Source organism: Apis mellifera, linkage group LG5 (genome assembly GCF_003254395.2).
Source record: "Apis mellifera strain DH4 linkage group LG5, Amel_HAv3.1, whole genome shotgun sequence".
NCBI classification, from domain to species: Eukaryota; Metazoa; Arthropoda; class Insecta; order Hymenoptera; family Apidae; genus Apis; species Apis mellifera.
Genome location: NC_037642.1, coordinates 13766581 through 13787338, shown reverse-complemented (window position 1 = coordinate 13787338; position 20758 = coordinate 13766581). Strand labels below are relative to the sequence as shown.

General features: G+C 44.5%; 2 protein-coding genes across 2 annotated transcripts in view; one reads left to right on the top strand and one right to left on the bottom strand.

The window, feature by feature from the left end:
- LOC113218809 (diuretic hormone class 2) overlaps positions 1-20758 on the bottom strand; it is a 38869-nt gene that overhangs the window by 12682 nt on the left and 5429 nt on the right. The gene's annotated exons all lie outside the window — the stretch shown is intronic.
- Positions 98-8470, top strand: LOC726914 (probable serine/threonine-protein kinase DDB_G0272282). Its single transcript, XM_026441046.1, has 2 exons — positions 98-2157; positions 4044-8470. The coding sequence occupies exons 1-2, from the start codon at positions 2053-2055 to the stop codon at positions 5727-5729; spliced, it is 1791 nt and encodes a 596-aa protein (XP_026296831.1). The 5' UTR covers positions 98-2052; the 3' UTR covers positions 5730-8470.

The window sequence follows — 20758 nt, the reverse complement described above, 5'->3', positions numbered from 1 at the left end:
TAACTTTTCTCTCTTCAATCTCTTGTCCTGCGTGTTCTCTTTCTGGGAACATCTCGAACGAGAATCGCGTTCCATCCATATTCTATGTGTATAATCCAAATAAGAAGGAAAACGGAACGGTAGAATTGATCTACATATCGATTATAATATCTTGCCATAATTGCAGGCAAACATTTCGTCACAGCGTTTACTCGTATTTTTCTAAATGCGCGTCGAGTAGACGGAGGAAAATCGCGTTTAGTATTCCGTTGCTGTGGCTAGCATCCGGTTAAGTGGCGACAGCCGCTCCCACCGATCGCGTGCGCACACAAATCGTGTTAGTCGCGTCGTGGTGCCGCGATTCTCCGATTCCATTTCATTTTCTCCGATCCTTGACGAGAAAGGATCGGGTCAACCATGATTTCGCCAAGATCCTGGCAAACGAGCCAGGGTAGAGACGTTTCATACTTATTTATTTCCTATTTAATTCCAATCGATTTATCTTTTCTCGAGACTCGATTTAATTCGGTGTATTGTTTGTTCGTTTTTTTATCCAACGTAAACAACACGTTTGACGAAACGATAAACGATCGTGATTAAAATTAATCGGTCATCTGAATGCAGACGAATCGTGATCGCGATAAAATTCGTGGAAAAACAGGTAGGTCGACGAAAATGATCGGAACGATACGGGTGCGAGATTTGGAAGAAAGGAAAAAAAAAAACTGAGTAAAAATAAGAAATAACGATCGAGAATGATGGGATTGATCGTTGAAAATGCAGAGGAAGGTTGATAAATAAATAGGCGATGATAGGTTGATTCGCCAGAGTTTGGGAAGCTACGAGTCGTACGAGTACGTAAACAAGCGCGAATACACGGAATACACGCGCATGGATATGTACGGATGTACGCGAATGCCCAAGTGGAAGAGAGTTTAAAGCTTTCGAGTGTAGAGAAGTGTACGTATAAATAGGTGGGAAGGGAGGGATGGAGATGGGAAACGGAGAAAGAGGAAAGAGAAAAGGGAGCAACGTACACAGGCTTTCAGGGTTAAAGAGGGAGAAAAGAACGGCTGCATCGCGACTGGCTGGAAAGGCAGCGTGTTTACACGGTTAGTGGGGGTAGGTGGTACCCGCGTCTCAGCTGAGCGTAGTAGTATAGAGGTAGAAGACTGACGCGAGGGCGAGTTAGTTGCGAATGAGCGCTCGTCGGGCGAGCGTCGTTACGACGTCGTTGCGGTCGATAATGTCATCTCGTGATCGACGAGCAGCCACTGGATATTGAAAATCTTATATATATACATATATACGCACGAATATTATACGCATAAACGAGCAATCGAGGACGTGTGGGGACAGTTTTTTTTAAGTATATTTGTTCGTTTACTTATCTTTGTAGTGCTTTGTGTAAAGTGCGTGTACGTTGAAAAACAATCGTTCTTTTGTTTTTCTTCAACTCGCTGCGTCCACATTGTCCTCGTGTCGCATCGCACCGCGTATCATTGTCGTGCGTGCGAATAACGAAAAATTATTACGCGCTTGCAACTCTGACAGATAGTGTTGCGTGATAATAATAAACTTGTCGCGTATTGCCGTCTATCTTGCGATCGTCGATACATCTTGACCGTGTAGTCTCCTCTCATTGTTATTTTATCGCACGTTTCATCATTAATCGTAACTGCCATCCTCGAAAAATTATCTTTGTTTTGTTCGTCCAAGTAAACGTGACGTAGTGCGATGATTGTAGTGATGGTGATGGTGATAATTATACATTGGCAATCGAAATAAGCAATAATAATAACTAATACGATACGGATACCGTCGTAGAAGGGAAACAAGAGAAGGCGAGAGAAAAAGGAAGAAAAAAAAAAAAAAAAAGACTGCTCGAGTGAAATATCGAATAGAATATACGGACGAATAGTCGTATGAGAAAAGAAAGATATTCTCAACATCGAATCGTTCCTTCTTCCTTCCACGGATCGAATTTTTTTTCGAGTGCAGTGTGTATCATCGCGGTCACAAATTAAAAGTGAAGTGATAAGAAGAAATTTGTTGTAATTCTCGGCCCGCAAAATGGTGCCGCAACAACAAGATAGTCCCTCTAGTTCCGGGATACCTATGTTTGGATCATTGCTTGTGGATAAAAATTCGGCGACACCGTATTCGGATGCCACGCAAGTATGTAATTTCGATTTTAAAACATTGCGAATTAACCATTCGTTTTTATCGATTATCATAAGATGATTCGTATTTTTTATTTTACTCGCATGTTATCAAAACCGATATAATGCATGTTCTCACGGATTGAACAAAAGTTACATTTTTTTTTTTTTTTTTTTTAAAGGAAAGAATTGAAAGATATAGCGTGCGTGCGCGCGCGCGCGTGTAGTTTAGATTTAACGCGTTATTCCAGTTAAAAACTTTTACGAGAAGAAACACGAGGTACGTGTCTGTTTATTTTTGTAGCGACAAAACACCGTCCAACGGAAGGATAGATTATTTTTGTCCACCGTTCATTACTCTTTCCTGCATTGAATTTGAATTTTGTTTACATTCTTCACAACAATTTTTATCAAATTTCTCCAAAATCTCTCTCTCTCTCTCTCTCTCTCTCTCTCTCTCTCTCTCTCTCTCTCTCTCTCTCTCTCTTCATAACTTTTTTGATAAAATTTTTTCCATTCTCATTTCTGTCGGCTACGTATGTTGTTATGTTTCTTTTCGATAAAATTTTCACTTCGAATTACATTTTGTAATGAAATTTTAAATATTTTTAAATTAAGAAATCATTGGATGAAAAAAATACGGATTAAACGAGCGAAAAAGTTTTTTTTAAAAAATGTAAAAAAATTCGCATATTATCGCATTTATCGGAAAAAAGATCGATTTTACAAGACGATGTAAAAATATCGGTGAAGAGATAATGGTCGTATATATACGCAGATGAGACATCGAACGAACAACTAAATCAATTCAGTTGCGTGAATTAATTAAGTTTTTATGCGTATCTGTCGAAAATTATCGTAAGTAAAGTTGCACGGATTTTTTTTTTCCTCGACAAATTTCATGGTTATCGGATTAAATTTAGTAGCGATATCTACATATAAATTGTATTTTAAACAGCGCGCGCGCGCGCGCTTACAAAGTTTCGGATGTTCGATCATCGTTTCGATTCATTTATACACGAATATAAATTACGATTTCGCATTTTTTTTCTCGATCATTTTAATTAATTTTTTATTTTTAGAGTTTCGTTACACAATTACATATACGCTATTATTATACTATACAGTTATACGCACAATATCGGGAGAGATATAGAACAAAAGGATAGATAATTGATCGTTAAATTAAAAAGTAGACGAGATATAAAATTTTTTATAAACTTTTCACTGTTAGAAAAATTGTTCAATTACTTCAATTAAATAGCTTGAAAGCAAAATGGAAGAACGTATAGATAGATAGACACGATAGATTCTCCCGTTGCGAGCAAGCATGCATTTGTATACCATATGATCGGTGTGTATTAAGCAGCTGTGTTCTTCCACCTTCGTAACCTAGATTATAGCCTTTCGATTTCCACTCTAATGCGTGCCGAGTAATCATCGATGATATCTAGAATTCCAATGAACAGAGAGATTGCACGCTACGTGTTCCTAGTTTTCGATGATGCATAGATTATCGAAATATGGTGGTTTAACGCTCGCGATGCTGCTACACGAACGACTACGAGCGCATGCGCGAGTTTTGAACGCGTTCACGTTATAATAACGTTTACTTTTAGTTTGTCCGCAGAGATACAACGTGATCGTAAATCGTCCAATTAACTAATCGACAACGATTATTATCCACGCTGTGACGAGGTCGGCTCTAATCCGATAATTTAAACGCATTTTTTTAATCTTATTTCCACGCTGATTTTAAGAGAGATTTTGCTTCTCGTCTTTTACACGCCATGTTTGTGTGTACCGTTCAGACCGTCTATCTCGAGATGCGAATTCTTTAAACGAGCGAAAAAAAATATAGGAGGAATTTTCTTTCAATCTGTTTCTCCTTTTCTGTTTCAGACGAAAAAGAACAATCCTAATCACATAAAGAGGCCGATGAACGCGTTTATGGTTTGGTCACAGATCGAACGTAGAAAAATATGCGAGATTCAGCCGGACATGCATAACGCGGAGATCAGTAAACGGCTCGGAAGACGTTGGAAAACGTTGGACGAAGCTGAAAGAAGACCGTTCATCGAAGAAGCGGAACGGCTGAGGCAATTGCACATGGTGGAGTATCCGGATTACAAGTATAGACCGAGGAAAAAAACTTCGAAGTCGGCAACGTGTATAGGGCAAAAAACAAAAGAAGGGGGGGGAGGTAAGAAGCTGAGGAAATCGGGTTTGTCATCGATGGGAGGAGGAGGAGGAGGAGGAGGTGGTTCAATGTCGAGTAAGAATCACTCGCGGAATCACGATAACAACAACAACAACAACAGCAACAACAATTCGGAAACGAGCGGCACAGGGAATAGCGTGGGCGGAGGAATAGCGGTGAAAAGGTTGCAAACTCACTCGGTCGGTAGCAAACCTGTATCGCGTTTAAAGGTTAGATTGGCGTTGGACAAGAGACCTCCTCTCGATTACACACCTAGTCCACCGATCGTCACCGCGAAAATACCGAGCAGTCCATCCTGCGTTACACCGGATTCGCCGGAATCCGCGAGCTTTTACGAGGATAATTTGTTGGAATGTGGCGGCGGGTCGACCGTCGGCAGGCTAATGGCTAACGACAACACGGATCGTCGCGCCACCATCAGAGCTACGCCGTCTACCGTTGGAAAAATGAAGCGCGAGCCCAGCTTCGAGATGGATTACGAAAGCACGTTCGAGCCGAAGGATCGATTGCTATCCTCGGTCGGTCCCGTTACCTTCGCCGCTTCCGTGGAGGATATGGATCTACTTTCGGACAAAAGTTTACGCGTGCGAACACCCCGTCACACCAATAATCATCATCACCATCATCATCATAATCAAAATCGTAGCGGTGACGACGATCATCGCCACCACCACCACGACCACAACCACCATCACCACCATCACAACCACAACAACCACAACCATCATCTGGAATGTCGATCGAACTTTCTGATGAAAGAAGATTCGGCAGCATCGAACATCGTGGGAGCGGCGACGAGCACAGGGACGACCACCACGACCACGAGCACGGGGAGAACAACGATCGAGACGATAGACGGAAAGATGAAGATGGAATTGAACGGCGAGGGGACGGAAATTGAAATGGAAACGGATTTGTCGGCGGCGGCGGCCGTGACGAGCACGGATAGAAACAGGAGCGACGCGGCGGGAACGGAACAACGAGGAGGGCGGACGAAACACTCGAACGGCGGCGCCACCGTCGTTATCGGCCCGGCTGGCACGAACGACGATACCAACAGCGCTTCCACGATCATCGACGCTCCCAATAGCATGATCGGGGATACGACCATTGCCGCGACGGTCGTCAAACTCGAGGAGTCGGCCAATAATCCGAGTTTGGCCGATCTTTATTCGTTGACGGATCTGTTGCAGATACAACCGTCCGACTTCAAGATCGATCTAGACATGGAAACGATAACCACAGACCTGGATACGTTCGAAACTGCTAGCTCGAGCAGCGGATCGCACTTTGAGTTTTCCTGTACACCGGATGTCACCGACATGTTGTCCACCATTGGCGTAGGTTCCGACTGGGTTACCTTTTGAGAACGTCCAATAATTTCGATCTTTTTCGGTGCGAAAATTCCAATACCGCCGCGTATACCATTCTACAAATCCGGATCCATCGATTTTCTCCTTCTCTGCCCCAAATTGTGCCCGTAAACGGATTTTCACGACAATCTTGAAAATACGAAAATACGCAACATGACAGCAGGTCTTTTTGTACATTTTTCGTGTAGTATATTAGATATAAGATCTTTCTCTTTTTTTTTTTTTATATATATATATATATATATATATATATATATATTTTTTATTTTATTTTAACGGCATTATTATACACAAACAAAAGGTGGGAAGAGGTCATCGAGAACTCGTCCTTTTTCGCATCTTTGACGAAGGAGAGAAAAAAAGAAAAAGAAAACAGAGAATTGGACGCATACTAACGATCGCCGTCATTTGGTAATTGAGAAACGAGAGCGTAGAAAGAAAAAGAAACGAACGTTTTCTCGTTTGCTCTCTCTCCTCCCTTCCAACGTGTGAGAATCCTCCTCGATACCGCGTCAAACGTTTGATCTCATATTTTTTTTTTCTTTTTATCTTTAGCTGGTACTAGTTTTTTTTTTTTTTTTTTTTTTTTTTTTTTTTTTTTTACAACTTAATCATCAATCCACGCGATTAATTTTATCGATCACGATTCTTCTCTCGATACTACCTTCTTTTTTTTTTTTTTTTTTTTATATTTTCGTCGATTTTTCCAACCGGAAAAAACTTGAACACTATTTCACTGCCGGATTCGATCGTAGACACTGTAGACTTTTTCTTTATCGATTTTATTATTATCATCCTTTGATTTGCTCAGCAACGTTTAAAGTTGAAAAAAAAAAAGAAAGAAAGAAAGAAACCAACTGCCAAAAGAATAACATAACGATAGCTTGTTTCGTTCTCATAGATTCTTCGATCGAAGATATCAATTTCCGTCAATATCGACCACACGTTTTTTTCTTGGTTCGCGCGTATTCGTCGAGATATCGCGAGACGTCATGGCAAAATACGAACACGTACGGATACGTTTATAAATATCGCTGAACGCGATCGAGAATAAGTTATTTTTTTTTTTTCTTTTTTTTTCTTTTCGCAGATCCGTCGTATAATAGGATAAAAACGTACGTAAGATATGAAGGGCCAAAGTTATTATATTACCCATTTCCTGCTAGATTTCGCTCTATATTTTATATCCCGTTCTCCCGCATCGTGCCTTCTCCTCTCCTCTCTCTCTCTTACTCTATGATTCGATAGGCTGTGAAAAATATTTTTTTAATCTAAAGATATCGATCAGTTTTCGAGAGTACCTATATGGGAAATGGGTCGAGTGTCAATACGACGATAAAAAGAGGAGAGGAAAAAAGAAAAAAAGGGGGGGGGAAATAGTTGCAGTCGCTGCGTCGTCGACGGTTTGCTTTAATTCGATTAGATTCGATATTCGTGTCGTGTCGTGTCATTGCGTTGCGCGAAGATAAGATTCTTTTTTTTTTTTTGCAAAGTATAAATATACACACACACACATATGAAATGAATTCGATCCGATCGAATTGATTTTTTTTTCTTTTCTTTTCCATCGAAAGCGAAATCGCACGCGCGATTCTCTCTCTCTCTCTGAAGCGTATATAATAACGTTTATTGTATTGTAAACGGATGAATATAAACAATGTAAAACGATGACCACGTTGAACGACTTTTTCACCGAGAAGGAAAAAGAGATGAGGAAAAGAAGAGAAGAACGCGTGAAAAAGTAATTCACCGTTACGTGTTTGTTAATTTATGCCAATAGCTAATGTATAAAAATAAACGAGAACACACACCAAAGTGCAATATTATGTATGATTGTTCCGCAAACGTGCAAATGATGGGTAAAAGAATGATTAATAATCGGCGACGACGACGGCGAACGAAAAGCAATAATAATACCCTCCAGGTTTTCTCCTTCACTTCGACCAACCGCATCTCTCTTTCTTTCTTTTTTTTTTTTTTTTCGAACGGTGATCGATCGTCGTCGTCGTCGTCGTTGTTACTTTCGTCGGATAGAAATTTTTTTGCCAACGAAGAAACGTGGCCATTAATTATTTTTGGACGAAAATATACGATACGTGCAGCGAGATTATTCCTTTTTTCGAAGAAAAAGAAAAAGGAAAGAGATACAATGCGGGTATAATGCCAACGCGTTGATAATAACTTTGAAAAATTCACGAATGATAAATAAGTTTGCTCCATTGTTTTCTCCTCCTCCTCCTCCTCCTCCCCCTCTAAAATCGTTTTATCGTTTCGTTGCTTTCCCCCCCCCCCCCTATAATCTCTTTTTAGTTTATTTTATTTCGAATTGTTACTCCTGATCCTCTAACGAAACTCTTCCCTTCCCCTCCCTCCATAATATCCATAAAAATTTTTCGAGTCGATTTTTCGAGCGCGAAGAACGAGGAACGCCGCGTTATCCATTTACCAGACGCACGGCGAAGAAATCGAAGAAGACGGCGAGAAGCGATTTCTAACACATGCTTGGAGAATCGTCAACAACACTGGTCACAAGTTTTTTATATCTCATATAGGCTTAAGTCTTTTTTTTTTTTTATTACACACGATGATAATGGAATTAGTATAGTATATGATAATGAAACTAACTTGTACATTTGTATCTAGCCCTTTGTTTATAATACTTATCACCTTGTTATTAAGTATCCCATTTATATAATTTTTTTATCGAACTTATTAAAAAAAATATTTAAAAAAGACACTCGTCTCGTCATTGCAATCTCCTCTCATTGTTTACTATTATTATTATTGTTATTGTTGTTGTCATTACTCGACGCGTTTCGAATAAGAAAAAAAAAAAATCGTTCCCCCTCGCACCAGATGCGAGAGGGATCTCTCATCCAGGCGAGCGCACGCACCTCGCGCATACGAGAGTAGTGGATGCGAGTAGAATTTCTATTACAATTGGCCAACGATGTGGCCGTGTAATTATTTTTCCGCGTTGTCGATCGACAGCATTAGTTGCGCGATATTTACATTTCGTATCCCTCCACTTCTCGTTATCGGGTACGTGTTGCATATTTTTCTTTCCCGATCATCGAAAAAAGCAAATTAGCGTGTATCGTTCGATATCGCGCCGCGCGCGTGTATTCAATTCCGGTCTCCCGATATTTTTCAAACGAACTCGCGTGTTTAACGAATGTATGTAAAGGAGGAATCGAGGCAAAATGCGCAGCTAATCTCTTTCCCCCTCTCTCTCTCTCTCCTTTCTTTCTGACTTCTGCACATGTGCAGAATGGAGAGAGAGAGAGAGAGAGTATGTGTACGCGCGTGTATCGTCCGGACCGAGTTCCAAGTGGTAAAATAAACGTTCAAGGTCTGTGTAGTGGCGTTGTTGCATTCATTCGTATACAAGCGGGACAAGCGTGCCAATATCCGTATTCCGTTGTTCGCATTGGCCGAATCGTGCTTACGACGCTGCGATGTCGGCGAACGTTATCTATCGGTTTTTGCGCTCATTTATCTCGTTCCATGTATATGGATCGAGAGGAAAGGAGAAGAGATAATTGGTCTCGATACGAAGAACGAAAACGAGGAATGCCAAATTATTTCTATACGAATCGGTAATTTGGGGGGAAGAAATCAAGAATACATCTGCGATATAAAGAGATTAAAAGGGGGGACATTTTCGAAAATCTTAATCTCTTATTGATCGGTCGTTGTGGATAATTTTTTTTTTCAAAATAATGCAAAAAATTAAATATTGGAAAAATTGGAAAAATTCTCGAGTCCCCCTCCCCCCTCCTCTAATTTGGCAAAAAATACGTTTGGCACGCGAGCGGTCGATAAAAGGATGAAATCGGGTAGGTCCCGTTTCCTCCGCGTATGGATCGCGATATTACAAGGTTGCGCGTGTAAACGTTACGCGGGTCAGTAAGGGGATCGGCCGACGGGCGACGCCGAAGACGCGAAGGAACGGTCGTTACGTTTGTACGAAATGATGGTCGAATCGCGGTTGTACGTACGCGGGGATCGAAGGGGAGAAAGAAACGAAAGGACGAGTGGAGAGGAGGTGGAGGAGGAGGAGGATGCTGGTGGCTGCATACCGGCGAGGTAGAGTATAGCTATCGAGGTCAATGGTTGGTCCAAGGTCTCCGAGTTCGAATCTCGCGGTTGAGTCGAACGCGACTCGGCATTTCCTCTCGCGAACAACGATCCCCGTTCGTGGAACGGCTCGAGGCCGTGATTCGCGTGCGCGATTCGCGCGAAACCGAGAATCGTGAGTTTTCGTTTTCTCGCCAGCCGGTTTGATCATCGCCGCTTTGTTCGAGAAATTTTGCTCTAATCTCTCATCGAAATCGGTCAAATATCGGTCGAAATATGTATGAAGCGAGTCGACCGATCCTTTCCTTCGCCATTGGATTTATTTTTCCGATAGAAAACTTATTGGAAACACGTGTACGGTACGGACGGACTATGGGTGCCAAAACCGGTCGATCGAGTGGTGGTATACGCACGTATACGTGTGCGCGCGCGTGTGTGTATACGCGGTGAACGCTATGAATCATTTGGACAGTTTTAAGTCGGATGTCGTAAACCCGACTCTCTCTCTTTCCATCTCTCTCTCGCTCTCTCTCTCTCCCGTCCTCATCCTCGTTCGATTCTCTTCTCTTTGTTCTTTCGGTTTGTCGTCGGGACACGGATGGTCGGCCGTGTGGAGCGATCGTAGCGCACGTACGGTGGTCATTTTCATCGGATTCGCGAAATATCCGGGGATCGAAAGGGAGGGAAAGAGGTGGCCACAGCTGGTCGGATCGTGACGAGTCGATTCGAATCGAAGCGTGGGTGTTGTACGCGCTGTTGCAACGTATCGCCTTGATAACCGAGCCTCGATAGAGAGGGACTAGTTTCGCGAAGAAAAATCGCGCCGGTTAGTCAGAGCTTGCGACATTAACTCGCGTAGCGGTGCTGCATGAGCGACTCCGGCCAGCAGCAGTTTGCACGGCACGACCTACTTATTCCAGCTACTCTCCCGCTCGGGAACAGAGAGCGAAAGATCGCTGCTATGTTCGACCGTGTTGCGATTCCTTCCTCGCATCGATCGATCCAACGTATTCGCGTCCCTCGTTGGCCGTCGAGGAAGGGTGGGGAGAAAGAAAGAGAGAGAGAGAGAGAGAGACGATTTTCGACAACTCCTCCCCTCCACCTTTCGTTCTCGCGATATCGCGAAAGTATATAGCCACCGTGCAGCCCGCAACACTCGTTCGACGCGCTCTTATTGCGCGATTAAACTAATGGCGAAAGAAAAAAAAAGTGAACGCAAACCCACGGATGAGTTGGATTTATGGTGGAAACTGGTTATACGGCGGTCAAAGGAGAATAATTTATGGATAGAGCGGAATGGTTGCAACGTGTTTTTTCGGTCGGGACGTCGGGTCCTATACGTCAAATTGATCCCGAGATCAGGGGAACGTTTCTCGATTCAAGGCTATTCGAGATGAAATCAACGAACCGGAAGCGTGATCGATTGCTTGGAAAATAATTTTTCGGTCGTTCTCTATCCAACGGATAGTCTCTCGTTCGGACTTGAAATTGTAAAACGGATCGAATCTCTCTCTCTCTTCTCCTTTTATCTCGCACGATTTCTCACGCGATAAATTCGATATCTCGATATTTATTATTATTTACTATTTACGGAAGAACGACGACCACACGCGTCGTCGTCGAAACACGCGCCGAAACGAAACCGAGCGCGCTTTGCCTTTGAACGGAAACGCTTCCAAGTCGTCCCTGAGAAGTCGAGGCCATGCCACCCGGCTAGCCTCAAGGCTTTTTCGTCTTCGTCCTCTCTCTCTCTCTCTCTCTCTCTCTCTCTCTCTCCGTGCTTCGGCGCTGCCGCCGCCGCTGCCGCTGCCGTCGCCACCCCCACTCGACCACCCGTCGTCCACCCATCCACTCGCCGCGCCACTCCGTCCTTCCTGCACCGATAGCAGGAAGCTGCTGGCACCGTTGCCGCTGTTCTGGCCCCTTCACTCGTTCCACCTATACGTATATAGTGGTTTCCTTTTCGCGTGCGAAATCACCACCTCGAACGAATCCTCGAACGTTCCTGCGAAATTTCCACACTCTCTCTCTTCTCGAACGAATCGAGAGTTATTTTTTTCGTTTCGTTTCGAAATCGATACAGGGGACAAACGCGCAATTTTCTTATCCGGCGGCGACGATGAGAGCGTGCGTGAAAGAAACGAGAGCTCCGTGGAACGAGCAGACGGTAAGCGGGCTGAACGGCAGACGGTAGACGAGAGCCGATAACTTTTGCCGAAGGAGGTGTTCGCCGATCGACACCCGATGGTGGCCCGATACATCGATGCTGGATCGAAGGCTATCGTGAATATACCTCGAGCTTTCGATTTTTCTTCCTCTGATGGCTTTCGAAAAAAAAAAATTCATCGATACGTGTCCATATACGCCAACTTTTCCCCTCTCGCATTCGTTCGAGATCCAGAATCGCGCGTTTTCCATGATACGCGCGCGCGCGCGCAATGACTCACATACGGTGATTCACGATCGAGCAAAGGTACCGCGATGTAGTCACTCGAAAAAGCCTTATACGCGACGAGGTCTCGGAAATCGCGCGCGTACACGTGTGTGTACTTGTATTCGAACGAGGAAAAAAAAATTAACAAAGTTGAGAAAAATCAGGAGAAAAATCGTCGATGAAAAGCTATAGTTGTTGATTATCTTTCGACGATACGATTTCTTCTCTTCCTTTTTCTAATTTGCAAACGCTGATATACATACGTACGTATGTGTCGTACGTGTAAGCACGGCTACGCGTAAAGAATGCGGAGAGCAATAGTGTAACGCGATCAGCGTTTGCAGCGATGACGCTTGTTCTTGACAGCAAGGGCAAAGTACGAGACGTAATTACGCCGTAATGCGCTTTATCGGTTTTATCGTGAATCATAGCGCGATCGTCATTGTCTTCCGAATAACGCGGACGTTGTACGCGGGTATTCGGGTTTTTAGGTCTTCCGCGTGACACGCGAGAGCGAAACTTATCGAGATTTCGGAATTTCGCCTATCGATAGATTCGAAATACGTTGAAGAAAGAGGAGACGAAGCGCAAAAATATTGGATCGCGAATCGTGCGCCAGTAGCACGCGCGAGATAATCTTCTCGGAAGGTGTTATCTGCGTTTCTCTCGCGTGGCGAGAGGGAAGGGGGGACGATCGAGATGCGAGAAGCATATTCGCGGTATCGGCGATTCTGGTTGCCGCGTGGTCGCGTCGGTCGATGAACGAGCACGCATCGCGGTGTGCAAAGTTACGGCGCAATTGGTCGATCGGGCCGCCGCGGCGTTGAGCGGCGGACCACCTAACTAAATTTTAAACGCGAAACAGTTGGATCGAGCTCGGCCGCTAACTCGGTCGGACTTTCACCACCGTTCCGTTTCGTCTATCCATCGTCCTCGTGATCGACCGATAATTATAATTTTATATATACATATATATGCGTGTGTACGTATGTATGTATGTACGTATCGGGGATACGCGATACGTTGAGAGATGATTATCGTGGAGGAGAAACACGTGCACGTCGGACGACGGTCCGCGGAACGACGACGCGACGCGACGAGTCACGACGAAAGCAAACTCCGATCTTCCGCTTACGGGGCAATCAAGGCCGTACTACTGACTCAGCTCGACCAGCTGTTCGTTACAAAGAAAGAGCACACGAACGATATCGGACTCTCGCAACCGCGTGTGCCTTAGATAGCGGCTTCCTGGTGACCTCGGTGCATTAGCACTCGACAGCAATGACACGTGTGACTGGCGTTGCCAGCTGCGTTTGCTTCGTTTGTTTGCGGCCACGATCTGCGTATCAATCGCGCGTTCACCTCCTTCCTTCAATTTATCCTTATTTCCACTCTCGATCCGTCTTTCTTTCCACGATAGGATAGCTTCATCCATCCAGATACACGTGCTTAAATAACCGTAACGTAAATTCGGTAAAATTTAACGAGAAAAGCGTGGAAAAAAATTCCTTCGATTTCTATAAATAAATAAAAATTAACTTACGAATAAACTGAAAAGAGGAAGAAGGAAGGAGATAGAAAGATGATTTCGAACGAGATCGATTTTTTCGGAATAATTTATCCGATTTTCACTTTCGATGCCACTTTTTCGTAACGATTGCAACGAAAAATCGTATCGATCGATATCGATCCATTCATATATATATATATATATATATCGTCTGGATATGAAGAGCAACCCGGTATTACGCAGTTTGCGAGCAAAAATCGATGATGAATCAACGACGAGCCTTCGTGACTTTTGTTCTTATCTTATCGAGCATTAAGCGCCGAGAGTAGACGCGTTGTCTGCGTATCCGTCAAGGTATTATTCCTGACATGTATCGGATTACGATCGCGTTGATAATTCGTTGAATACGATGTAAATAAATTTTTCGAAACGAACGAGATATAATTAATTGTCGAGAAGAAAGAATTGTCGAATCTTTGATTATCTTCTCTATTCTGTTCGACGAGTAATTGGTAGCACGGATGTGGTGCCAATATGAAAAAAAAAAAAAAATCGCGTTGATAATTCGTTGAAAACGATGTAAATAAATTTTTCGAAACGAACGAGATATAATTAATTGTCGAGAAGAAAGAATTGTCGAATCTTTGATTATCTTCTCTATTCTGTTCGACGAGTAATTGGTAGCACGGATGTGGTGCCACCAAGCGAGAAAAAAAAAAAAAAAATATGGCGGCCGAGGGAGCGGTGAAGAAGGTAAGATGGTGAAAAGGCCAGAGGCAAGGCTCTCGATATACTCGATGCATACGTAGATGCGCATAAATTACGATGTAATTACAAGCCTGGCGATTACGATCGGATCTCGGGGAAGAGGAGAAGATCGTATGGCAGGACGGGTGTTGGATCGCAGCGGGTAAGAAAGAGTCCCGTTCCCGGGCCAAGTGTAGGCAAAAAAGAACGATACGAGCGAGGCGAGATGCCTCCAGGGGGAACGCGATCGATCCGAGCTAGTGGAACATCCGTCTTTGTTTTCGTTTATCGGAACAATTGTAGAGGAGAAAATGGGAGGGAAAACATGGGAGCGTGGAAAGGAAGTGTAAGATGCGAAGGTAACGGATGACGAACGTGTACGAGTCATGATGGATGCAGAGCGGAACATTTGCGTATAGGGACACGGTTCGCGTCCGAGGCTAAAGCGTATGCGTGTACGTTGAGAGCGCGAATTGGACAGAGCTCGGTAGACGCGAAATAACGCAGAGTTTTGCATCGCCAACTGTGTCTGATCGCGAGCCGCTCATATGAGGCTCAAGATTCCATAAAAAAATTCGATTTATCTATCCAAGAGCTTTACATTATTATATCTATCCTCTTATATATATATATCTATCCTCTTTTTCCTTTGGGAGAGAAATTTCCGATATTTTTGACATTTTCGACGAAAATAGAGAAGATCGAATATATATAGTGGAAGCGCGCGCGTGTATAAAAGTATAGCAGCGCGGGTAAAATACTGCACGCTCCATTGGACCAGACGAGACGCGCGACCGAGAGGGGAAGGGGTCACTGGAAAAACTCACGGCGCGTAAAATCCGTTCGTAAAAGGGGCGGCGAAAAGATCGAAACCGAGAGGCGAGATCGAGATCACGAATCGAGGAACGTTCGATCGTTCCGAGAAAACGGTCGCTTCGACGAACGTGTTTGGAGAAGAATCGCCGATGTGAGTTTTTTTATCCGCGCATTTAAATACCGGTAACGCGACAGCAATGGTGATCAGGGTCGCGACACTCGCAGAGGGAAAACGTTCGAGATCGAGCGAACGTTGCCAATAGCGACCTTGCTCCCTCCCGAGCGCAAGGTCAAAGTTCACGAGCGAGCAGTTCTCCTCGCACGGCTCGCTTCGATTCGAATCCGTCGTCATCGTCTTTCCACCTTTTCTTCCGCCTTCCAAAAATTTGATTTCACGATTAACCACGTTATTACACCAACAGAACGCGGCGTATATGTATGCCGTATATCGAAACAACCAGTGCGAGATCCCTTAAACCGGTTTCTTTTACCTTGTTTCTCACTCTTCTTTTTTCTTCTTCTTCCTTTCTTCCTTCCTTCCTTTCTTCCTTCCTTCCTTCTTATCCTTTTTTTATTCTTATTAGTCTCCGCTTTCTTTTGGTCAGATTGCCATTTAAAAAGAATAGTATGGCGACAGTCGCGTATTTTTACTCCCGTCTACGTTGATTAAACACGCGTGTATTATACATAGAATCGCTCGTTCTCGATTTACAGATTTCGCAAATGGATCCACAATTTTGGATCGATTTAAAAGTTAGATATTGTCGTTAAAAAAAGAGGCGAAAATTTGATAAAAATGGAAACGAGATAATATTTCGTTGAATGTCTAAAAAAGGAGATGCGAAACGTTTCCTCGAATTGGAGATATCGAAAAAAGATCGTATTCATCTACACGAGTAACTCTTGATTCAGACGCGTGTACGAGAAAGACGATAGGATAATCACGATGTATATACGTTCGCTATGATCGCCAAGCTTCCCTCGCTACCTTTTCCAAACGCGAGTTTGCCTCTCCCTGCTCCGCTAGCCTGCATTTCGTCGACCCATTCTCCGCGCCGCTTCGTCCTGTGCGTGTTTCGTCCTCCCGCTCTCGCCGTTCGGTTCGCATGCTCGAGAGAGAGAAAGAGCGAGAGAGAGAAAGAGAGAGTGAGGGAGAAGGAGACGAACAGAGCGGAGGGGAGAGAGGGGGAAAGACCTCTCACCTCCGATCCTTCTTCTCTCGTTCGCATCTCTCTCTCTTTTCTAGCGCGTCGTATAGCCGGTACGCGTTTCGCCATACGTTTCGCGTCGCGACGATTCTTCTTCCTTCGTTCGTATCCAGTTTTCCTTTCCTAAGATTCTCTTCTCGCTCTCGTCTTCGCTTCGTTATTTTCGTCACGGTTCCGTGCGTGTCCGAACGGAAAACAGCGAGCAACGTTGGGCGATATTTCTCGAGTCCTTGAACATATCGATCGGAGAGAGAGAGAGAGACGCGAGGCGACGCGATGCGATCTTTAACGAAAGAGAGAAAGAGACAATCGCAACGATTGCCTTTTTTTCCTTCTTCCTTCCTCGTCTATCTCTTTATATCGTATATAATACGAGTACCTATATCTATCCGTCTTTATTTATTCCGTTCGAAATATTCGGCTCGAAAAGTCGTCGTAACGTAATACGATCTCGATTTCTCGGGAAAAAGAAGAAGAGAAAATTTAGCAGATATAATTGTAAACTATACTTCGAATCGATCGAAAGGAAGAAAAAAGAAAAAAGATTTTTACGTCGCGATACGGATAAATCGTGTCTGGCTGCGATGTAGAAATTGCCGAGAGAGAGAAGTTGGGATGTTGCGCCGCGAACAGATGGTAAGAATCATCGACGAGGTGGACGAGTGGAAGAGTGGGAGGAGAGGAGAAGCTCGGCGGAGAGGAGGTGAGGAGGGAAGTGGAGAGAGCGCAGGAGGGTGACGGTCACGGTAGTAATGGCAGGGTAGGCGGTTGATAGTGTAGTGGTGCGGAAGGGAGAGAGGCAGGGACGTAGAGCGATATACACGCTGGCGGAGGTTAATGCCGCGATCCGGTTCAGGGGGCAGCCCTCGGTGCTTTGCCTGAAAACAAGGCTCGGCTGGCTGGCTGGCTGGCTGCTCGGTTAACTGACTGGTTGGTTGCTCGGCTAGCTAGCTAGCTAGCTAAAACTGACTAGGTTATGCCTGAGTAACTGACTGACTGACCGACTGGTTATCCGGTTGACCGCCGCACACACGCTTAACCCGCTTGTTTTCTCGAATTACGATTTAATTTCGAAAATTATTAGATTAATAATTACGATAGTCGGATCGATCGAGAATATAGTACGAATAAAAAGGAAGGATTGGACGAGGAGGGAAATGGATACGAAATGGAAATGGACGGAGGATGGGAAAGAAAAAGAATTGGAAACGCGTAGTAGTAGGCGGTAGTAGTAGTAAGGGAAGAAACGCGATGCGCGGCGAGGTGAGACGACGAGTCGAGAGACCCGAGTTGGGGGAGGGAGGGAGGGAGCGGGAGGGAGCGGGAGAGGGAGGGGAGGCGAACCGAGGCGAAGCGAGACGCGATCGCGGCCACTGGCGAGCGAAGAAGTCGGTTTGTCGTTGACCTCGTACGGACGACCCTGACGTGAGTCAGAGTCTACGAATCGAGAGGCAAGAACCGAGAGGCAGAAGTCGAGAACCGAGAGAGCAGCAACGGGAAGACGGGTCAAACGATGTCAACTCGGATATTTAACGATCGCGCATACGGCGGTACGCGAACGAACCAACTCGAAGCGAACGCGTCGAGAACGATAGTGGTATTGGCGGGTGAATTCGATCGTTCCGTGACGCTTGCTTGTCCCGTTCTTGCGTTGGGAAACGCTCCTACTACTATTACTACTACTACTACTGTTGTATTAGTTGTACTACTAGTACTACTACCTCGAATCGAAGGAGAAAAGAGAGGTAGAGTTGTGTACGTATACGATGCGTGCAAGGGGAAAGGAAAGAAAAAAGGAGAGAGATGTATGTGTGTATGTGTGTGCGTATGAGAGAGAGAGAGAGAGAGAAGAGCGAGGGCGGTCGGTACACACATGGTTTGCCAACCAGATCGCGGGTCTCTGACCTTGCCAGCTGCGTAAACCGATGCTGCGATCTCGTTCGCGAGCCACGTTGCGCGCGTATCGAGACGAGTTTACCGTTTTTTATTCCCAACTGACCCGAAAATCAGATCGATCGAAGAAAGATGCCTCTTTTTCGAGAAAGAGAATCGCGGAAAAATCGCAACTCAGAGATTCCAGAAACCATTTATGCGGCGAATAATAAAATTGTGAACGTAAGGAAATGAGGATCTATTCGTATTTCAGTTCGTATGAATACGTTCGGCGAATGTTCAATCGCGAGAAATTCTCGTATATTTGAGATTCCGCGCGGGGCGATTCACCAAGGGCGCGTAGCGGTAAAGAGATTCGTTAACCTTCTATGCCGCGAATAAACGAGGTCCTCGGGAACGTGGTTACGGTTATTAATAGAATCGGCGATTCGCGCGCGGATAAACGTAAAGATGAGAAGACTATGCGGCGTGAAATCGCAACATCGTTCGATTTCGTTTTATCGCGACACGGTTAATATTTAAAGATAACTAATAATAGATACGAACTACGTATATACACATATATATACTTTTCGACACCCCATTTTCCCCGCTATCTCTCGTTTCTCTTCTTTCGTTCGCGTTTATTTTCCCCACTCACTCTCTCTCTCTCTCTCTCTCTCTCTCTCTCTCTCTCTCTCTCTCTCTCTCTTTCTCTCGACGATCAAGTAGAATGATTAAGCAGCGAAGAAAGAAAGATGACGAAAGATCGAAGAGAATGGAGAAACGGCGCGGATACCTTCCAAGAAGAGGAGGGAGTATAGAATCGCCGCGTTGCATTCGCGCGTTCTCGATTTAATTCGTGGAAAGATAAGGGAAAGATGGGCGACAGGAGGCGAACTCGATACGAGGCAAAGCGTGAAAACGGAGGTTGTTCCGCGCGATAACGAGGATCGCGTTTAAGACGGATCGTTTTTAACCGTGACGCGGTTCATTCGTCGGACGAGAATACGCGTTTTTTTGCGCACTTTTTTTGTACAGAATCCTCGCAGAGAAAACGTATAACCGCTTCTCTCCCCTCTCGTCGCGCGAAACGAGCGTAAAAGCAGAGAAACGGTTGTTGGATGGTCCGCGCCTATTATACAGATGGAAACAGTGACGACGATTCATCGTACGTCGATATATATCCAGGACCAATGTAAATATTTACGGTGTACGTTTCGTAGAAGAGATTGGAGTCGAATAATCTTGGATTCGATAACGAAAAGAGTAAAAGGAACGATATATACGTGTATATATATATATATATTTCGAGAACGATCCTTTCCTATTCCTAAAAACGAGCAGCGTTCGTGCGGCCAGTTATGGAACTAATATAATGGATGGATGGATGTATATTCATTGCGCAAGCGCTAATCGGACGCGGTACGTGATCTTGAGGCGAAAGCTAAGAGAGTTCAGTAGAGTGTCACGTGTTTCACAGCTACATGTACAATATCGATCAGCGCGAATCGTCGATAACTAGTAATAATAGAGAAATTTCGAAAGACAGGCGAATAATAAAGTTAGAAAAGAGGAAGAATGGGGAGAAAGGGCGATAAGTCGAGGCGATCCGATTATTTTCCATCTATTTATCGATCTAATTGGACTCGACGATAAAGACGATCGCGACGAGTCGAACGCTCGATCGAATTACGCGTTATCTTGGCTGGAACGAGCACGCCAACTTTTCCAACCGAACTAGCGTAGCGACCTATCCTTGAAGAAATACACCGCGTTCGAAAAAGCGAGCAAATGGACGTGCAGGTAAACGGGCAATCGGACAGGCAGGTAAGTTTGTCGGTAGGTAGGTGGGTAGGTAGAAAGGTAAGTAGGTAGGCAGGTAGGTAAATAGGGAGGAAGGCAGGCAGGCAGGCAGGCAGGCAGGCAAGCAGGTAGAAAGGTAGGTAGGTAGGTAGATAGGCAAGCGAATGGTAGATATATGGTAGGTTATTAATATTCGCACGAAGCTAAGGAAAGGAAAAAGATGTAATAAAGGGAGAAAAATCCGAGTTATCGGTTTCCAATTTCTCTCTCTCGAAATTGTGAGAGAAAAAGATTGGTCGGCGAAAAAGAGAGAGAGAAGAATGGAACGGACGAGAAAAAGGCAATTTTGTCGCGAAATCATCGTGGATGGTCGAAATAGAAAATAAATATGGCCGGTGTGGGAAAGAAGGCAAAAGGATGGACGGGGAGGGAAGAAGGTTTGGGGGGGGGAGCATGGTGCGGCGCGGATCCGAAAGAGGGTTTCGAACGATCGTAAATCTCGAGGCTTCTCTCCGACGGAACTGGTTCTACGAAATAGGCTTCGTCCTCG

What these genes read in the sequence shown, in the direction of transcription:
- LOC726914 (XM_026441046.1), top strand. Translation starts at nt 2,053, where the DNA reads ATGGTGCCGCAACAACAAGATAGTCCCTCTAGTTCCGGGATACCTATG. An exon ending in CGTATTCGGATGCCACGCAA is followed by an intron (nt 2,158 to 4,043) that starts GTATGTAATTTC and finishes TTTCTGTTTCAG; the next exon opens with ACGAAAAAGAACAATCCTAA.